The 18700-nt window shown below is 47.5% G+C and overlaps 1 protein-coding gene and 1 long non-coding RNA gene across 2 annotated transcripts in view; one reads left to right on the top strand and one right to left on the bottom strand.

The window, feature by feature from the left end:
• The window catches only part of HYDIN (HYDIN axonemal central pair apparatus protein), a 2467744-nt gene that overhangs the window by 835955 nt on the left and 1613089 nt on the right, over positions 1–18700 (bottom strand). Inside the window, exon 49 of the mRNA XM_085640020.1 lies at positions 12697–12879. Within this exon, the coding sequence (XP_085496146.1) occupies positions 12697–12879 (183 nt within the window). The remainder of the gene's footprint in view (positions 1–12696; positions 12880–18700) is intronic.
• LOC146773041 (uncharacterized) overlaps positions 1–18700 on the top strand; it is a 335031-nt gene that overhangs the window by 92417 nt on the left and 223914 nt on the right. The window lies entirely within an intron of this gene.

Genomic DNA, 18700 nt, shown 5'->3' with positions numbered 1-18700 from the left:
GAAAACAATACTCCCACGAGGCCTCCCTAAGGACCTGCTTTAGCTGCGTGGGAGAGTAGGAGAAAAGAGCGCTTTCATCCAATCTAAGGATATTCACAGCCCTTCTAAAATTGTTAACAAGTTTAGAGAACTCCTTAAAATTGCCCAAAAGTTCATTTTTGAGTAGGACTCGCAGGGTTCCTTCTCTCGCTCTGGCTAAGTTGGCGACCCACCTTATTAAGGCGCACAGCCCCTGAACCCAGGCACTCCTGAGTCCGAAATCCAGCCTACACGCGGCCAGTGAACAAGCATTATTAAAATTCGAGTGGGATCTTAGGAGTTTTCCCTCGGTCTTATTGCAAAAGTCCCAATATTTTATCTCAATTATTTCTATACCGTACAAGATGGTTGCGGGGATTTTAGCTCTAAATACTTCTAGAAGACTAGAGAAATGTCTTTTCCCCGTTGCCAGGTATAGGGACTTTAACCCATTACCTTGGGCAAGAGCTTTGCAGGAGCAATGCTCTATATGAGAATTCTCACTCATGTTGGATGAGAATATTTTCCCTAAAAACGTATAACAAGTTACGACCTCCAATCTAAGCCCTCCGATGGCCCAACCGAAATTTGTAGAGCGACATTTCTTCCTACCCGCAATACACATCACTTTACTTTTATTAATATTGATCTTCATATAATGCTCGCCAGCAAAGTCCTGAAGAGCCTGAAGCCTATTGGCCAGACCCGCAGGAGTTAAATCGAGCAATAAAACATCATCGGCATACATCAGACAGGCTATTGGCACCCCTCCTATCAACGGTGCGATCCCCTCACTACGGGACACAGCTACAGGGAGGTCAGTTGTATATAGGGAGAACAACAGGGGCGCCAATAAGCAGCCCTGTTTAAGGCCATTCTGAGATGGTATTTTAGCCGACAGCCCCCTTTCACCCCCCATTAAGACCCTACACCAGGTCTCAGTGTGTAGAGCCCGTACCAAGTCCAGTAGGGGAGGAGGGACACCCATCCCCATCAATTTTCTCCACAGCGTACCCCGATCCACTTTATCGAACGCTGTGGAGAAGTCTATGAAAGCGGCATATACAACACCCCCTCTAACCTGGACATATTTATCAGTAATAACCTGAAGGGCTGTAAGGTTATCCAGAGTGCCATGTTCCCTACGGAAGCCAGTCTGTTCCAGCGGCAAAATGTTGCGCTCCTCGACCCAATCGGAGAGAGATCTCAGGAGACATTTCGCAAAGACCTTTCCGATGGAGTCGAGGAGCGCAATCATGCGATAGTTGCTGGGGTTGTCCCTTGCTCCCTTTTTAAAGATAGGTACCAGAATGCTTCCCCTCCACGATGCAGGGACACATTTAGAAAAATGGCATGCCCTAAACAGGGGATACAAGATTTTACTCCAGGTTGAAGGGTCTTGTTTTAGGACCGTCATCGGGAGCTCATCCGGTCCCATAGCCCCAGAGGATCTCATGTTTTTTATAGCCAACTCGATGTCCTTCTCAGAGGGAGAGAAGACTGAGGCCTCAGGTGCGACATGCATGAAATTATCCACACCCATGGTCCCAATTCCTGCATACAATTCTCGGATGTGAGAGGACCATAGATCTTCAGATATAGCTACGGGAGTAGGAGAGTGACGCGTACCACATCCTTTCCCGATTATTGCCCAAAAATCTTTACTGTTGCCTTGAGCAGCAGATTCCCTTAATTTAATCCATACTTCATCCTCCCTGTCCCTTTTAATTTTTCGCTTAAGTCTGCTTCTCTTTCTTTTTAACCTAGCAATATCTTTCCCACGTTCCAATATCCTTTCAAGGTACTGTGCCCGGATAAGTTTGTTTAATTCCCTATTCAGCTTACGGAGAGTTAGAGGAACTACCTCTCCTTTTTTCTTAGGGGGAACAGTTTTATTAGCATTCAATAAAATTTTTGCCATGAGTTCCTCAAAACAAATTATTTCATTTCCGTTCCACTCTTCTAATTCCCTAAGGGTATCGGTCAGTAACTCCTGGACCCCATTAATGGCAGCATTATTCCAGAAGCATCTTCCAGATGACGATTGGAAGGTAGCCTCCCTGCCATTTAGCGACCAGGACGCCGTATTCATAGAGTTTAATGCAATTAATAATGACAGTATACTATGGTCGCTCAGGGTCGTGGGTATAATCTCTAAGTCAAGAATCTGGGGGAAAAGACTATAGCTGGCGATAGCATAGTCCAAAATTGATGACCCAAAGGGGGATTTATGGGTATGGCTTGCGGGGGCGTCGGATGGAAATCTACCATTTAAGATAATGCCATCCCCGATCACTAATTCTTTTAACAAAATCTTCCCCCTTTTATTTGTCTTTAAATTTTCAGGGAAGAGCGTCTGGGGGATGCCATATGCTTCCTCCTTAGCTTTATCCCTGAAAAGGTTTAGACTAGCGTTAGAAACTTTACAATTCAAGTCACCGATAAGCAAAGTTACAGGAAAAGGAGGCAAATTTTTTATCTTATCCATGTACAAGAGAACCCGCTGCAAATTATCATTAAAACATTCCTCAGGCGGAATATACACGTTAAAAATTACCATGGAATATTTTATATTGTCATAGAACATATTTTCTAAAGTTATTGTGTGGAAGAGTCCACTGGGATCAATATAATGTGAAAATCTCCATTGAAACTTATTTGATAGTAAACAGGCAAGCCCCCCCCTAGCATGCCCTTTCTTTGAGGACGCAGCCGGAACTTCCAGAACGTAAAAATCTTTTAAAGGCGTTAACCTATCTGTGCACCATGTTTCCTGAATGCATAATATATCCGCCTCCAGAGTACATAAAAAAGTCATTTTCTCCGGGCTGCTATGGAATCCGGCCGCATTCCAGGAAATTATATTTAAGGCTGGGTTAAAGATGGTGAAACAATTTGGGGTTATCCTTATTTTTTGTTGAGAGTGCACTATGTAGCCAATTCCACCGATTATTGTCATCATTGTGTATAGAATTCTCAATTAGTGGAAGAGGCTTCACGTGCGATACTATACGTTTTCCCCTGGATACCCAAATTTTCAGGTCTCTCAGAGGAGGAGAGGTTACCCCGTTTTGTTCACCACCCCTCAACCCCTGCTTATCGAAAAAATTTGGCTTGCCTGGGGTAGATATAGGTAGTATATCAATACCTAAGCGTTGAAAGTTTTCGGCCTGTTCTAGTATCAGATTTGTTATAATGGGAGAATAAAATTTCACCCGAGTACTCAGAACCCGACTACTACCCAACAAGGTTACCAATTCAATGTCTCTAGACTGGATGTGATAGAGACAATCAATTTCACTAAAACACTTAAGAAGCCAGGCTCTATTCAATAAGAGGTCAGTATCAAATAATAGGACGAAATCTAATACACGCACATCCACAGGAGCCTTAGCCATACTTGCAGACCGGGCTGGAGGGCAAGTCATTTCAGAGTCAGTAGTTACCACAAAGGGGGGGGCCAAAGGGTTTAAAAACCCAGATAAGTTAGAAGTTGGACCTTTACAAGCACTCCGAGAAGGAGAGCCAGGGAGAGAGCCCCCAATAAGTGGTGAATCCTCCAGGGGAGGCAGGCTGCTTTGTTCAAGTTCCTCCTCCACCAAAGCTGAAGAGGGTAAATTCACACCAATGTCCACTTTTAAAGCAGTAGAGAAGGATTCCCCCTTCCTTATTTCATTCTCCCTTGTCTCTGGGCTATTTTGGAAAATGATCCTCCGTTGCTTCTTCTTTCTATACTTTCGTGTGGGTTTCCTCTTGCTGGCTTTGATACTTTTTTGTTTACCATATGTTCTCTTTTCTTTGTTGACCTCCAATTTATCGACCAGGAGGTCTTTTCCACCATCCGAGACAAAGATTGGGAATAGTTCCTGAACCGGTTTGGGTCCTGGCAAAACTTCATCCTCCTCCTCTATCTCCAGGACTAAATTCTTGATACAGTTAGAGGCTGCAGTATAGGTCAACTCCTTATGAGGGACCATAGAAGACTCTTCATTTTTCTTATTTAGTTCGCTTCTAATGTTTTTAAGTTTCCTCTCAGATGCAGCTTGTTCAGACTTAGGGGGAACGACCTTACTCGCATCCGGCACTTTCTGCAGCAATACCTTTAAAATCTGGGTAACTGAATCAAGGATGCAGTCCGAGCTGCCAACAAACTTCCCTAGAAGCAACAAGATTGAGGCAAGGAGTTGTTCCAGCGCGATCATAGACTCGGAGATCGGCTTTTCTCGTGCCTCTGCAGTACGGATGTTATCCAGGAGGTTGAGGTCAGGGCTCTTGGAAGAGTTTAACAAGTCAGAAATCTCATGGCTATTTAGCAACGGGGTGCTACTGTACAGCATTAACCCTGATGGGGTGGCTCCCCCCTGACCTTTAAATTGCTCCAGGGATTCCACTTTGGCGGGGCTTACGTAACGTCCCCAAAGTTCCAAATCAATGGATAGTGCAGACAGGTCATCCCCCTGCCTGTCATTCATTGAGAACTGAGGGGTCGATGGTATGTGCACTGGGTCACTTATCTTTATCAACTTCCCATCTGTAAAGTCCCGCACGGGAGACCCTTCTGCCATAATTTGGGGGGCCCCCTGCTGGACCTGGAAAGATCGAGGCACAGAGGTAGTTGGAGCATATACTTCCAAGGCTTTAGTATCAAGATTGTGTGGAGTTGCGCATTTTGGCTTTTTTATACCAGATGGCATCCAAAGTTCAGATAACAGACATTGTCTTTTTAAAGGTGAGATGGTTGCATCCTTGTCTTTTATATGGGAGGTAGTTGAAGTCTGGGCAGGATTTTCTCCCACTACTCTTCCTGAGCGTAAAGTTTTAGACATTTTCCACAGTAATTGGTAAGAGATGTAACAATGTAAAATAAATAAAATCTGGAGTTGATTCAGTCACTGGCGCGGCAGGAAGGGTGCAGTATAACTATCACAGTGTTTGCATCACATAACCCTACTACTCTATTGGGCACGATTGCAAACAAACACTCAATGAGTGACAAAGTACAATAATTATGGGAAGTAAGGGAGTGGGCCCGGCCCGGCCTACCTCGGTCACTGAGGGCCACAGAGGGCCCGCCCTTTGCCCGGGCTTAGCCCGGCGCCGCCGGCGCCGCCCGCGCGCGTCCCGCGACGCGGAGGAAGCTTCAGCGTTTTAAGCGCCTCCGGGCGCGAATGCGGCAGGAAGTTGGCCGCTATGCAGCCTGGGAGCTGTAGTCTCCCCCCGTCTCAACCGCGATGCCAGGAAGCGGCGTCGGGGGAGACCCGCAGCGTCAGGGACCCAGGAGCGGCAAGAGCACCAACAAGGAAGTCAGCGGGAAGTCAGCGGGACCGCAGGTGAGTACAGGCTCCTCTCGCAAAGTTCACCCGCTCCTCCGAGGGAGCTTCAGCGTTTTAAGCGCCTCCGGGCGCGAATGCGGCAGGAAGTTGGCCGCTATGCAGCCTGGGAGCTGTAGTCTCCCCCGTCTCAACCGCGATGCCAGGAAGCGGCGTCGGGGGAGACCCGCAGCGTCAGGGACCCAGGAGCGGCAAGAGCACCAACAAGGAAGTCAGCGGGAAGTCAGCGGGACCGCAGGTGAGTACAGGCTCCTCTCGCAAAGTTCACCCGCTCCTCCGAGGGAGCTTCAGCGTTTTAAGCGCCTCCGGGCGCGAATGCGGCAGGAAGTTGGCCGCTATGCAGCCTGGGAGCTGTAGTCTCCCCCCGTCTCAACCGCGATGCCAGGAAGCGGCGTCGGGGGAGACCCGCAGCGTCAGGGACCCAGGAGCGGCAAGAGCACCAACAAGGAAGTCAGCGGGAAGTCAGCGGGACCGCAGGTGAGTACAGGCTCCTCTCGCAAAGTTCACCCGCTCCTCCGAGGGAGCTTCAGCGTTTTAAGCGCCTCCGGGCGCGAATGCGGCAGGAAGTTGGCCGCTATGCAGCCTGGGAGCTGTAGTCTCCCCCCGTCTCAACCGCGATGCCAGGAAGCGGCGTCGGGGGAGACCCGCAGCGTCAGGGACCCAGGAGCGGCAAGAGCACCAACAAGGAAGTCAGCGGGAAGTCAGCGGGACCGCAGGTGAGTACAGGCTCCTCTCGCAAAGTTCATGGAAGTCAGACACCACTTTTGGTAAGAAAGACGGGTGAGTCCTGAGAACCACCCGATTGTGATGGAAAACCGTGTATGGTTGCGCAGAGTGCCTGGATTTCACTCACTCTGCGGGCTGACGTGATAGCTACTAAAAAGGCAACTTCCCACGTTAGGTGCTGTAAAGTGGCCTTATGAATGAGCTCGAAAGGAGGGCCCATGAGCTTGGACAGGACAATATTCAACTCCCAAGGAAGAGAAGGATGTCGGACAGGAGCAAAAACTTTCTTCAACCCCTGAAGGAAATCCTTGACCACCTGGAGCTGAAAAAAGGAAGGCTGGTTAGGTGATTTTCTGTAGGCCGCAATGGCCGCCAAGTGAACTTTTATAGAAGAGTACTTCAAACCAGACTTGGCTAAATGCAGAAGATAAGGCAAGATTACCTCCTCCTGCCCACTTGTTGGACTAAAACCATTACGCATACACCACTAGAAAAACCCCTTCCATTAAAAAGAATAAGAACTTCTTGTGGATGGTCTCCTCGACTCCCTTAAAATGTTCATGTAGTCCTGAGGGAGATTCAATTGTCCGTATTGTGGGACTTCAGGAGCCAGGCTGCCAAGTTCAGCAACCGAAGGCTGGGGTGCAGAATCTTCCCGCCCATTTTGGTCAGTAGATCCGGTCTGCCGGGCAGCCTCCTGTGTGGACATATTGAGAGTTGCAATAGGTCCGGATACCACCATTGGCGAGGCCAGTCCGGTGCTATCAGGATCATCTTCATCCTGGATCTGATGAGCTTGGTCACCACCTTCGGTATGAGAGGAAGGGGAGGAAAGGCGTATGCAAATGTTCCGGACCAGTCGATCAAAAGAGCATTCCCTCTCGTTCCTGGCCGGTAAAATCTGGACGCGAAGGCGTGGCATTTCTTGTTTAGATCGTCTGCAAAGAGGTCGATAGATGTTCGACCCCATTGACGGAAGATGTCTGCCACTACGTCGTCGTTGAGCACCCAGTCTTCTTGTTCTTCGAAGTGCCGACTGAGAGCGTCTGCCCGCACGTTTTGTTCTCCTGGCAGATGTACTGCTGTGATCGAGAGATTCCTTGCCAGAAGCCAGTGCCTGATTGCTTGGGATTCCGATGACAGCGGGCGAGAGTGTGTTCCACCTAGTTTGTTATAGTAATACATGGTGGTTGTATTGTCCGTTTTAATCAGAATCGAGTCTGACTGAATTGATGGATGGAATGCCTTGCCTTGTTCCACCTAGTTTGTTATAGTAATACATGGTGGTTGTATTGTCCGTTTGAATCAGAATCGAGTCTGACTGAATTGATGGATGGAATGCCTTGAGAGCTAGATGAACTGCCCGCAGCTCTAACATGTTTATATGGTAGGTCTGCTCCTTGCTCTACCATCTGCCCTGAGTTTGAAGGCAACCCAAGTGCGCCCCCCATCCCTGGAGAGATGCATCCGTAATCAGGAATTGCTGTGGAAGAGACTGGTGGAAGGGCACACCCACCAGAAGATTTTTCGGTTGAGTCCACCAAATCAGGGAGGACTTCGCCACTTGGGAGAGGAGAACCCGATCCTCCCAATGCCCTGAGGATTGGTCCCATTTGTCTTCCAGATCTTGTTGCAGAGGTCTCATTCTCAATCTGGAGTTGGGGATGAGAAATATGCAAGAGGCCATCGACCCTAGAAGAGAGGCCACTTGCCGTACTGATTGTTGGTGTACATGAAGCAGAGAGTTGCACTTCTGTTTCATCGATAGCAGTCGTCCCTCCGAAGTAAACACTTTTCCTATACCGGAGTCTATGGTGGCACCCAGATAATGTAGAGTTTGAGTGGGCTGTTGGACAGATTTGTCCAGGTTCACGTGAAGGCCTAGACGGCGAAGTAGATTTAGGCAAATCCGAAAATGTTCCTTCACCATCTGTGGAGACGAACCCTTCAAAAGCCAATTGTCCAAGTACGGGTACACAAATGGGCCTTGACGATGCAGAGCTGCGGCTACCACCGCCATGCACTTTGTGAATACCCTCAGCGAGGATTTTAGGTCAAACGGTAAGACTCGGAATTGGTAATGTTTGGAGCCCACCATGAATCTCAGGAACTTGCGGTAACGTGGAGCAATTGGTATGTGGAAGTACGCATCTTGGAGGTCTATCGAACACATCCAATCCCCCTTTTGAAGGTGCGAATATATTTGATGTAGCGCCAACCAGCGAAAATACTCTCTCCAAATGACCTTGTTCAGAGATTGCAGATCCAGGATAGGTCTGTATTGGTGCGGTTGGTCTTTCTTTGGCACCAGAAAGAACCTGGAATAGACTCCCTTTCCTCTTTGAGCCAGAGGAATTTCTTCTACGGCCAATTTCTGAAGAAGGCCAGACACCTCCTCATGAAGCAATTTTAGTTGGTGGGGATGAGACTTTAGTGGAGGAATGTTCTTTGGTGGTGCACTGAAACAAAGTGTGTATCCATTGTGCAGTATATTTAGCACACATTTATCTTTTGTTATTTTGCGCCACTCTGCCAAGTGATTTGAAATACTTCCTCCCACTGGAGTGGGCAACGGCGCTAGAGGAAGCAGAAGATCACTGCTTTCCTGAAATCTTGGCTGTGCCAGAGGTTTGTTGATGTTGTCCTCCTCTGCCTCTGTCACCTCACGGTTTTGAAACTGAGACCTGGATTGCTGATTCTGCTTTTGCTGCCATTGAGGGGTTTGAACCCTCTGTTGGTAGTTTTTGCGATTGTAAGGCCTGTATCTTCGTCTGAATTCTTTTTTCTTTTCTAGGCCTACCACCTTCAGCGTATCCAGCTCAGCCTTCATTCTGGCCATCTCTTCATTGGTATGAGAACCAAAAAGAGATGTTCCGGAAAATGGAAGATTTGAAATCCGAAGTTGAGACTCCGGCTTTAAAGCGGTTAGTCGCAGCCATGAAGACCTTCGTGCACAAATGCCGTGTGTATATGAATGTGCAGCCAGAGAACCTCCGTCCGCTGCAGTACTAATCACTTAATTTGAAACCAGCGCCCCTTCTTGAAGAATCTCCGCAAAATCTTGCCTGTCCTCTTTTGGCAGCTTTTCCTTAAAACGCTCCAAAGAATCCCACAAGGACGTGTCGTAGCATCCTAACAAGGCAGCAGCGCTTGATACCTTCAAGGAAGATGCTGCGCATCCGCACACCTTTCTCCAAGAGTCCTCGGCCCGACTCTCTTTGTTTGGGGGGACAGAGGAGGAAGAGGCGACTACATGGGTTTTCTTTGCTGCCGCGATAATCACCGAGTCCGGTGGGGGACCTAACTTTAAAAATAAAGGATTCGATGCCGCTGGCTTATATTTTTTCTGAATCCTCGCTGGGGCAGCTTTAATCGAAGATGGAGTGAGAAAAACGTCCATTACTGGCTCGATAAGACCAGGAACCAGTGGGAGCAAAGGTCTAGACATAGACCGTTGATGAAGAGTCTCGAATATGATAGAGGTGGAAGCCTGCAAAGCTGACATATCTATGTTCAGTTTCAGTGCTCCTCTAGTGAGGATATCGTGAAATGTATTGATGTCATCGATCGGTGAGACTCTAGAAGGAGGGCTATCCATACGGGTAGGTTAATAGTCCCTTTTTCAAGAGCGAGATGAAGAAGAAGACCAAGACGGTGTCCTTGTTCTCTTCCGATGAGCTTGAGATGGCCTATGCTCCGGAGATTTGTCCTGACGAGCCCTGGACAGAGCAACAGGTGATCTATCCACCTCCTGTACTAATCGTTTCAACGGGGATCTGTGTAGTATACTGGAATAGTCCAAAGGCCGTCGAGTATGCCCAGAAGCATCCTTCTGCCAATGGCTGATAGGAAGGAGCCATCTTGGCGACAGATGTACTGAAGGAGACCTCTGCCTTCTCGGAGATGTTGGTCTTGGTGATTGTGGTGCCTCTGGAGACAGAAAAGAAGAGCTTCTTGTTGAAATCACTTGAGGAGAGCTCGCCGCTGAAGGCGATGACTCCCTGCAGCCTCTGGAGGTTGAGCGGTGCCTGGAAGAGCGATGCGACGTCGAAGGGGAGTGCCTTCACGTCAAACGACTATATGTAACCAGCACCGGTGAGTGTTTCGAGAGGGATCTTCTCCTCGACGTCGACCTCTCTCCCCGCTTTGACAGCGAATGTCTTGACTTTGAAGCAATCGACCTCATAGACCTCGTCCTCGACGCAGAGCGTCTGTGGGAAGTTAAAGTGTGAATCGACGGAGAACTCATTATCGACGTTGTGTCCTTCCTTAAGGTTGACGGAGACCGCCGTCTCGACGTCAAACGCCGTCTGCAATACTTGACTTTGTGTCCCGACGACGAATCCTTCTTCACCGTCAACAAAGATCTGGTCCTCGGCGTTGAACGCCGTCTGGTCAGTGACAACGGAGGAGTCTGCTTCAGTGTCAAATGCCTCGCACCTGGCGACGACGATGCCTGTCTCGACGTCGACCGCCGCCTGGTTGACGGCGACAAAGACTCTTGCTGCGACGTCGATTGTCGTTCTACTGGCGACAATGAGGCCTGTCTCGACGTTGACTGCCGCCTGGTTGACGGCAACAGAGACATCCACTTCGACAACGATCGCCGCTCCACTGGTGACGGCGGAGCATGTCTCGACGTCGAACGCCATAGCGACGGTGACGACGGTGATTCAACTCTCGATGCTGTGCGAGCCCGCACCAACGGAGATCTACTCCTTGATGCCGATCGTCGCCGGGTTGACGACGGCGGAGGGTGTAACGTACCTGCAGTCTTCGTCGACGACCGGTGTTCTCTCGACGGTGAGCCCGCCGTCGATGGTCTTCGTGTCGATGTTTTCGCTGCCGGTGAAGGTATTTTCAGCGCCGATCCCAACGCTGAGGGACAGCAAACTGGAACTTTACTTCCGGATGACGATCTTGCTCTCTCCCTTATCTTCTTCACCGGAGACCTGCCTCTAGAAAGAACTTTACCCTTCTCAGCCAGCCAATAAAGACGAATCCTCTCTCTGTCTTTCAGAGTACGCCTGGACAGAGACTGACAATGCTTGCAAGTCTTAGGATCATGATCCTCAGGAAGGCAAAGGATACAGACAGAATGTGAGTCTGATATAGCCTTCTTTTTGCCACAGGAAGGGCAAGAGTCAAATAGAGATGGCATTTCTGAGTGGAAAAATATGCCTAATTCTCTAAAGAAAAGTAGAAAACTACTTTAAAAGCCAAAAGATGTCGAATGAAGTAGGTTTTGGCTAAAAAATAGTAAAGATTTTCTGACAGAAAACAGAAAAAGCAAGAGCTGAAGTATCCAGGGTCCTGACAGAAGGAGCCGGAAAGAACAACTGACCTAACTGTCACCCCTGAGGCATGATGGGAAGCTAGGGGTCATGGCTGCCTTAAAGGCACGGTGCCAGTTAATTCCTATAGTGTTTCTATGAGGTTAGCTTCTCAGCTTTTCACAATGAGTGTTTTATGCAATGCAGCCTGTGAGCTGGCAATGCTGTCATTCCTCTTTGAAGGAGTATGTTTTTGTTCTGCTGCACATTAAAGCAGTTCAAATGCTCTTTGTTTTTCTTCACTGCTTCATGTTGAATGTATATATGTGTGCAAAGGAAATTCTTGTAGCATTGCTCACCTCCTCTTTTCTATTTGAACGGCTGCATTTGTGATTTTATATATATATATAAATATATATATATATAGATATATATATATATAGAGAGAGAGCTTTATATATATTTCTCAAATATATGTATATATTGTTTCCTGGGTCCCCGCGCATGGGCAGGAATATTCATATGCTTATAACTATTGATGAGGATCCCCTAGAAGAGAATCTGCGGTTACATAGAGTCTGTATCAGAAAAGGTACTACCAAAGGAAAGTAACTTGTTCTTCTGGAAGAGACTTTTAACTTTAGATTCCTTACCTTACCTCAGAATAGATACCACAGTAATAACCTCCCCAGACCCTTCCCTAGTATCCCGCAACGCCTGTTTCAAATTAATTCAACTCTTCATCTTACATTGTGCCTATTTAACATCTAGCAAAATAAAGTGCCATTTTAATCGTAATGCTGTTTGCTCCCTTTGCTCAGCCCCCGATTTCGACCTAATAGACATACTTTGGTCTTGCTCCTCACTAACAGGCTATTGGAAGGTTGTCACCACACAATTGACGCATTGCATGGGCACTGTCATGGCCTACATATGGGAGATTTTCATTTTAGGACTTTCTGAAATAGGAATATCTATTTCAGGTGCTGCTAGGAGACACCGCACTATGGCCTTGGTAGAAAAAACATACTAAAATATTGCCTTGTTTTCTGTTATACATTCAGATGGCGATCCTCCATCTCTATTGTACATTATCAAGTCCTATGCTAGCATTTCTAATAACAAGATGCACTAATATATAATAAAACAGTATTCACATACTAAGGAATTTAAATGTTTCAACCTAAAGATGTAGGGAAACTCCTTTAATGTACTCAGAAGGCCTGTGGTGAAATCTGACATAGCATTTAGATTGCACATTGGTAAGCAATAAAATAGCACTATCCACGGAGAATCACCACATTATTAGCACATTTGCAAATTAAAACAAAAGAAAAGATTGTACATACTTGGGGTCCTGGCTGATGGATGGGAAGGCACAGACCCCACGACAATACAGTTGGTAGCGACGACGCGTGCCCATGATTTCAAAATTTAACGTCTGGTCGAACTGTCCGACTGTCTGTGAGGAGAAATGAATGTGCACAGAAATCTCGCTGTTTGGAGGAACGACCCAGCGGTAGTGGTTTAGCCTGCAAAGGATTGAAGAGATAGTCTGTTTCTGGTATCATACATCAATTTGACCTTTTAATCCTCTATTATCAAGCTTAGGTCATTAGTGTTCATCATTGCCTTGCCATCTGCCTCTACCTTGTAGTTGCATGGTAAAATGGTATCCTTACAGCTGTCTTACAGCTATAAGTTGTACATTTCCAATAAATTGTTAAACTAATGAGGATGGTGCCATATATCTTTCAATTTTCAGTTCAGTATGTAAGTGTCGAGGTTGCATACTAAATACAGCATTCTGATGTCCACAAGATATATATTTGAGTGCTAATTTTGAATGTTTTAAAAGGGCACTATTAAACTAAAAATACTTCAACCCAATCACACCAGGATGAGGAAAAACAAATATAAATTATTTTACCATTTCGGTTTGGAAGCAAAAAGTTGAGTTCTAGGCCTAGATGCCAAAAGCAAGGGGAAATAAGCCAGCCACTGGTATTAAGCATTATTTGAAAACCATTTCATTAACTCCTATATTTGGGTATGCTATAAAGGTCTCTGGAAAGGACGGCCCTTCTGCCGGACAGTAACAAGAGTATTCATCTAAACCCCTTGATAAGCATGCCCCAGGTCCCTCACCAAAATCTTCCACCTCTACCAGCTTCCCAGTCAGCAGAGACTGCTCTCCCTGTGTCTCTTGGCAGTTAGTACTCACAGACTTCAAACATATGTTGAAAAACGCCTCCATGTACAAGGCTCAACTTTCGACAGCTCATTAAATCTGTCCTTGAAATTGAAAGAGAACTTGCCACGTTTGAGGTAAAATCTAGAAACTCACCTCTTCTAACTAGCCTATGGCCATCAACACACTGATAGTAGACAGTATTGTATCTCTGGCTCATTCAGTTAAACTGACTTAGGAGCTGGTCAAATGGATAAAACTGATTGATGCCAGCGGCTCTTAACTCAAAGGTTTTCTACCAACATTAAAATTGCAAGACAACATAGTGGACATAGTGATATAGCCCTGGCACATCAACATGGCATACAGATTCAAATTATGGACTGAAAATAATTTTGCTGAACACCAGTGCCTCAGGTAGAAGTTATGTGACTTTGTATATCTCCCAACACAGCATTTAAGGGGGCATGCAATGCTTCACAAAAACCTTTAATTAAACAAAAATAAATCCAGAAAATAACCAGTTTAAGAAAATAAACTAATAGTTTTATTCAGGGAAATAAAAAAAATCCAAATTGGAGTACTTTCAATTGTGAATTCGGGGTAATATCATGGCAAAAGAAAAGATTTGGTCTTCATTAGCCAGCTGTTAGATGATGCTTCGAGTAAGGACTCATAAAGGCTGCCATGTGCCTTATATCCATGTCTTGGGAGGATGGGCAGGAGAGCCCATGCCATGCTTTGCCTACTGCATGCAGAGAAAGGTGCTGGTGGCGATAGCGACTTTTCTGGGGGAGTGGGAGACAATGAAAGCAAGCTCAGGAATCTTTGACATACAGGCACTATGGCACTATGGCACATTATGAGGAAGACCGAGGCAACCGGATACTAGGCCCACATCAAAAAGGCAGCCCTCCAATTACAGTATTTTTGTTCTTTTGTATAATGGCCGCTTCTTTGTCTTTCTTCAAGATCCTCGGTAATTCTTAATCTGATACCCGTTTGGTCCTGTTAAGTATTTTATTTAGTGCTAAATACACGTTGAACCCATCTTAATCTAATTGATTGTGTGGCTTAGTGGTTGCTGAGGAAAGTCATTTTTACGTCTCGCTTACACAGCACATGCACTGTGCTGCAAGACACATTGTTTACAATTCAGGGGGTTTACAATCCACCCACAGTATACCATTAGTTTTTTTTCGTTGTCACTCTCATTTGCAATCTTTCAACTGCTTAGATCGCAACTTCCTTTCTTTTTTTAATTCCTTCCTTGAGCATTGACTAAGTACATGTGTTCTTCCTAGTCTTTTTTCTTCCTTGTCTTTTTGTAACACCCTGTGTTTTTTATTTTATAAATGTTTTGGTATTATTCCTGGACGTGCAATGTGCTTTCCTACTTTTAACACTGGTTTAAGGCTTCTTATTTATGTTGCTTTCATCCTATCTGTAATTACTACTGATGCTTTAGTTACTTACACCAACATCTGTACTACTCTACCCCTACTCCACATCATGCCACTCTACACCACTTCACTCCATGGCACTATATGTCACACAGCTCTATTTTATGCCACTCCACTCTACATAACTCCACTCCACACAATGCTACTCTATGCCACTCTCCTCTACACTACTCCACTGTGTTCAACTCTACTCCAGGACACTCTACTACACTCCACCCTTCTCTATGCCACTCAATACCACTCTACACCACTCCATTCACTCTATGCAACTCTACTCTACACAATGTCCCTCTACTCTACACAATACCACTTTGCGCCACTTCACTGTAAGCCACTCTACTCCACGCCACTCAAATTCAACCCACCCAATGCCACTCCACTGCCCACCACTGCATTCCACACTATACCATTCTATTACATTCCTTTCTACTCCACTCTATGCCGCTTCACTCTATACTAATCTAATCAATGCCACTCTACTCTACGCCACTCTACTCTGCACCATCCCACAGTATGCCACTTCACAACACTCCATTTCACTCTAAGACACTGTACACCACTTTATGCCACTCTACTCTATGCCACTCTACTCTACTCCACTCTACTCTACGCCACTCCACTCCAGACCATACAACTCCACTCCACACAATGCCACTCTATGCAATCTACTCCATGCCAATCCACACCACTCCACTCTACTCTACACCACTTTACGCCATACCACTGTATGCCACACCACTGTATGCCACACTACTGTATGCCATGCAACTGTATGCCCCTCTACTTGACACCATTCCACTCTACCCCACTTCACTCTATGCCCCTTCCCCTGCACCAAACCGCTCTTTGCCACTTCACTCTATGCCATTCCACACCATTCTACTCTACATCACTCTTTTTCACTCTCCTCTATGAAACATCAATGATTTTTCAGCCTTTCTGAACATCAGACAGGCTACTGTACAACATGGTTAAAGACATTGGCAAAGCCAATAGCTCTCACATATCATTCAATTATGGGTTTATAGAGCGCAGCTACTCGTCAGGAAGGGTCTCAAGGCGCTGGGGGGAGGTGGGGGCGTGCAGCTCCTGGAAGATTACGGAGTTTGGTTGAAGAGCCTGGTTGTGAGGTCCTTCAGGAAATTGGGGAGTGAAGGCGTCTGCTGGAGGTGGTGGAGGGAGTTCCATGCCTTGGCAGTGAGGAGGGAGAAGGAGCGTCCTCCTGAGCTGGTCTTTATTCGTGGTACCGTCGCAAGGGAGAGCTGGGCTGAGCGGCGGGATCTTTGGGGTGCGTGGAACGTGAGGCGGTGGTTCATGTAGGCGGGTCCGGTGTTGTGGAGGCCTTTGTGGGCATGGGTGAGATGCTTGAAAGTGATTTTCTTCTCGATGGGGAGCCAGTGTAGAGTCCGTAGGTGTTGGCTGATGTGGCAGTGGCGTGGTTGGTTGAGTACTAGTCTGGCGGTGGCGTTCTTGATGTTCTGTAGTTTGCGGGTGAGGTTCTTGTTGATCACGGTGTGCGTTGCCATAGTCTAGTCTGCAGCTGCTTAGGGCGTGGGTGATGGTTTCCTGTGTTCGAGGGGGATACAGTTGAAGGTCTTTCCTACTAGGCGGAGGGTTTGGCAGCAGGAAGAGGTGATCTGGCGGTCCATTTTGAGTTTGGAGTCCAGGATGAATCCGAGGTTGCATGCGTGGTCTGGGGGGGGTGGGGGTGGGGGCGCGGGGGCGTAAGAGGTTTCCAGAGGGCACGGGGCCACCAGGTGTCATTCCAGGCATCGGCATGTGGGCCTATGATGAGCCTCCATTTTGTCTGTGTTGAGTTGTAGGCAACTGTTCTTCATCCATCTAGCGAATGCTTCCATGCCGTCTTGAAAGTTATGTTTGGTGAGGTTGGGTTAGTTGGACAGGGAAACGATGAGTTGGGTGTCGTCTGCGTACGATATAATGTTGAGTCCGTGTGGTCTGACAATGGAGGCAAGGGGGGCCATTTAGACGTTGAACAGGGACGGGCTGATGGAGGAGCCTTGGGGAACTCCACAGGTTGTCGGTGGGGGTTCCGAGAGGAAAGGATGGAGACTGACCAATTGTGTTCTGTCGGAGAGGAAGGAGCGGATACAGTCAAGGGCCTTGCTCCGGATTCCGGCTTTGTGGAGTCTGCTGGCTAGGGGGCGATGAGAGACTGTATCAAAGGCAGCAGAGAGGTCTAGGAGGATGAGGGCCACAGTCTCTCCTCTTTCGAGGAGGGAGCGGATGTCGTCTGTCACAGCGAGAAGGGCGGTTCCGGTGCTATGGTTCTTCCTGAAGCCTGATTGGGAGGAGTCGAGGATGTTGCTATCTTCAATGAAGGTGGAGAGTTGGTTGTTGACTGCCTTTTCCAAGACTTTCGCTGGATAAGGGAGTAGGGAGATCGGTCTGAAGTTTTTGAGGTCGGTGGTGTCCGCCGAGGGTTTTTTCAGGAGAGGGTTGATTTTGGCATGTTTCCAGTCATTGGAGAAGGAGATGGTCTTGAAGGAGAGGTTGATGATTTGTTGAAGCTTGGAGGTGATGATGTCTGCGGCTTTGTGGTAGATGTGGTGGGGGGAGGGGTCGCTGGGGGCCCATGAGTGGGTGGTCTTCATAATCTTTAGGGTGTCTTCGAAGGTGGGTGGTCCAGATCTCCAGTGTCAGCTGCGTGTGGTTGAGGCTGGTGGGAGAAGGTTCCACGTGGAGGTGGTTGTTGTCAAAGTTGTCATAGATGGTCTTGATTTTGAGGTGAAAGTAGATGCTGAGTCTGTCGTAGAGGTCCTGGGAGGGAGGGACATCTGTAGTCTCGCTGTTGGGTTGGGCGAACTCTTTGATGATGCCGAAGAGTTTTTTTGCTGTTGTGTGCGTGGGTGGAGAATCTATCCTAGAGTACTTTTTACCTTGAGTGTCTGATGAATTTGTGGTGGGCGGAGGTGGCTGTTTTGAAGTTGTCGAGTTCTGCGGGGGATGTGGAGAAAGGAGATTTGGAGTTCCTCTATAGCTGTCCGAGGGGTCTGCAGGTGCGTCTAGATTCCCAGAGTTCAGTGAAGAACCAGCTGGCTTTTTTGGTGTGAGGGTTGGAGATTTTCTTAAGGGGGGTGATGGTGTTTGCGCAGTCGGCGATCCAGTTGTGTAGGGTGGTGGTGGCAGGGCTGTTGTTTATGACAGTGGGAACTGAGTCACTGAGGGCGGCGGCGAGCTGGTCATCGGAGATCCTGGTCCAATGTCTGCATTGGGGCTGGTGTGCATGTATGCGGAAGATGTTAGTTTCGAAGGTGAACTGTATGCAGTGGTGGTCCGTCCATGGGAGTTCGGACATGTGGCAGAAGGTGATGGAGTTCCCTGCTGTGATGATGGGGTCAAGGGTGTGTCCTGCTGAGTGCGTTGGCTCTGGTATGATCTGTTTGAGTCTGATGTTGAGGAGGTTGTCCAGCAGGGAGGTGGAGTTGGGGTCTTGGCGGTTGTCGAGGTGGTAGTTGAGATCTCCCAGCAAGGTGTAGTTGGGGGAGGTGATGGTATGTGGGGTGATGAAGTCAGAGAAAGGTGCGTGGGGTCCTGGGGGTCTGTAGAGGAGGATACCATGGACAGTGGTGGATGGGTTGGTCTGTATCTTGAAGTGGAGGTGTTCCATCAGATCTGTGGGCCCGTCGGTGTAGGGGCTCAGGCGAAGGTTGGCCTTGTGGGTGATGGCGATACCTC

This window comes from Triturus cristatus, chromosome 12 (assembly GCF_964204655.1).
Source record: "Triturus cristatus chromosome 12, aTriCri1.1, whole genome shotgun sequence".
NCBI lineage: Eukaryota > Metazoa > Chordata > Amphibia > Caudata > Salamandridae > Triturus > Triturus cristatus.
The sequence above is the reverse complement of the archived record's forward strand: the minus strand, read 5'-3'. Positions and strand labels throughout refer to the sequence as shown.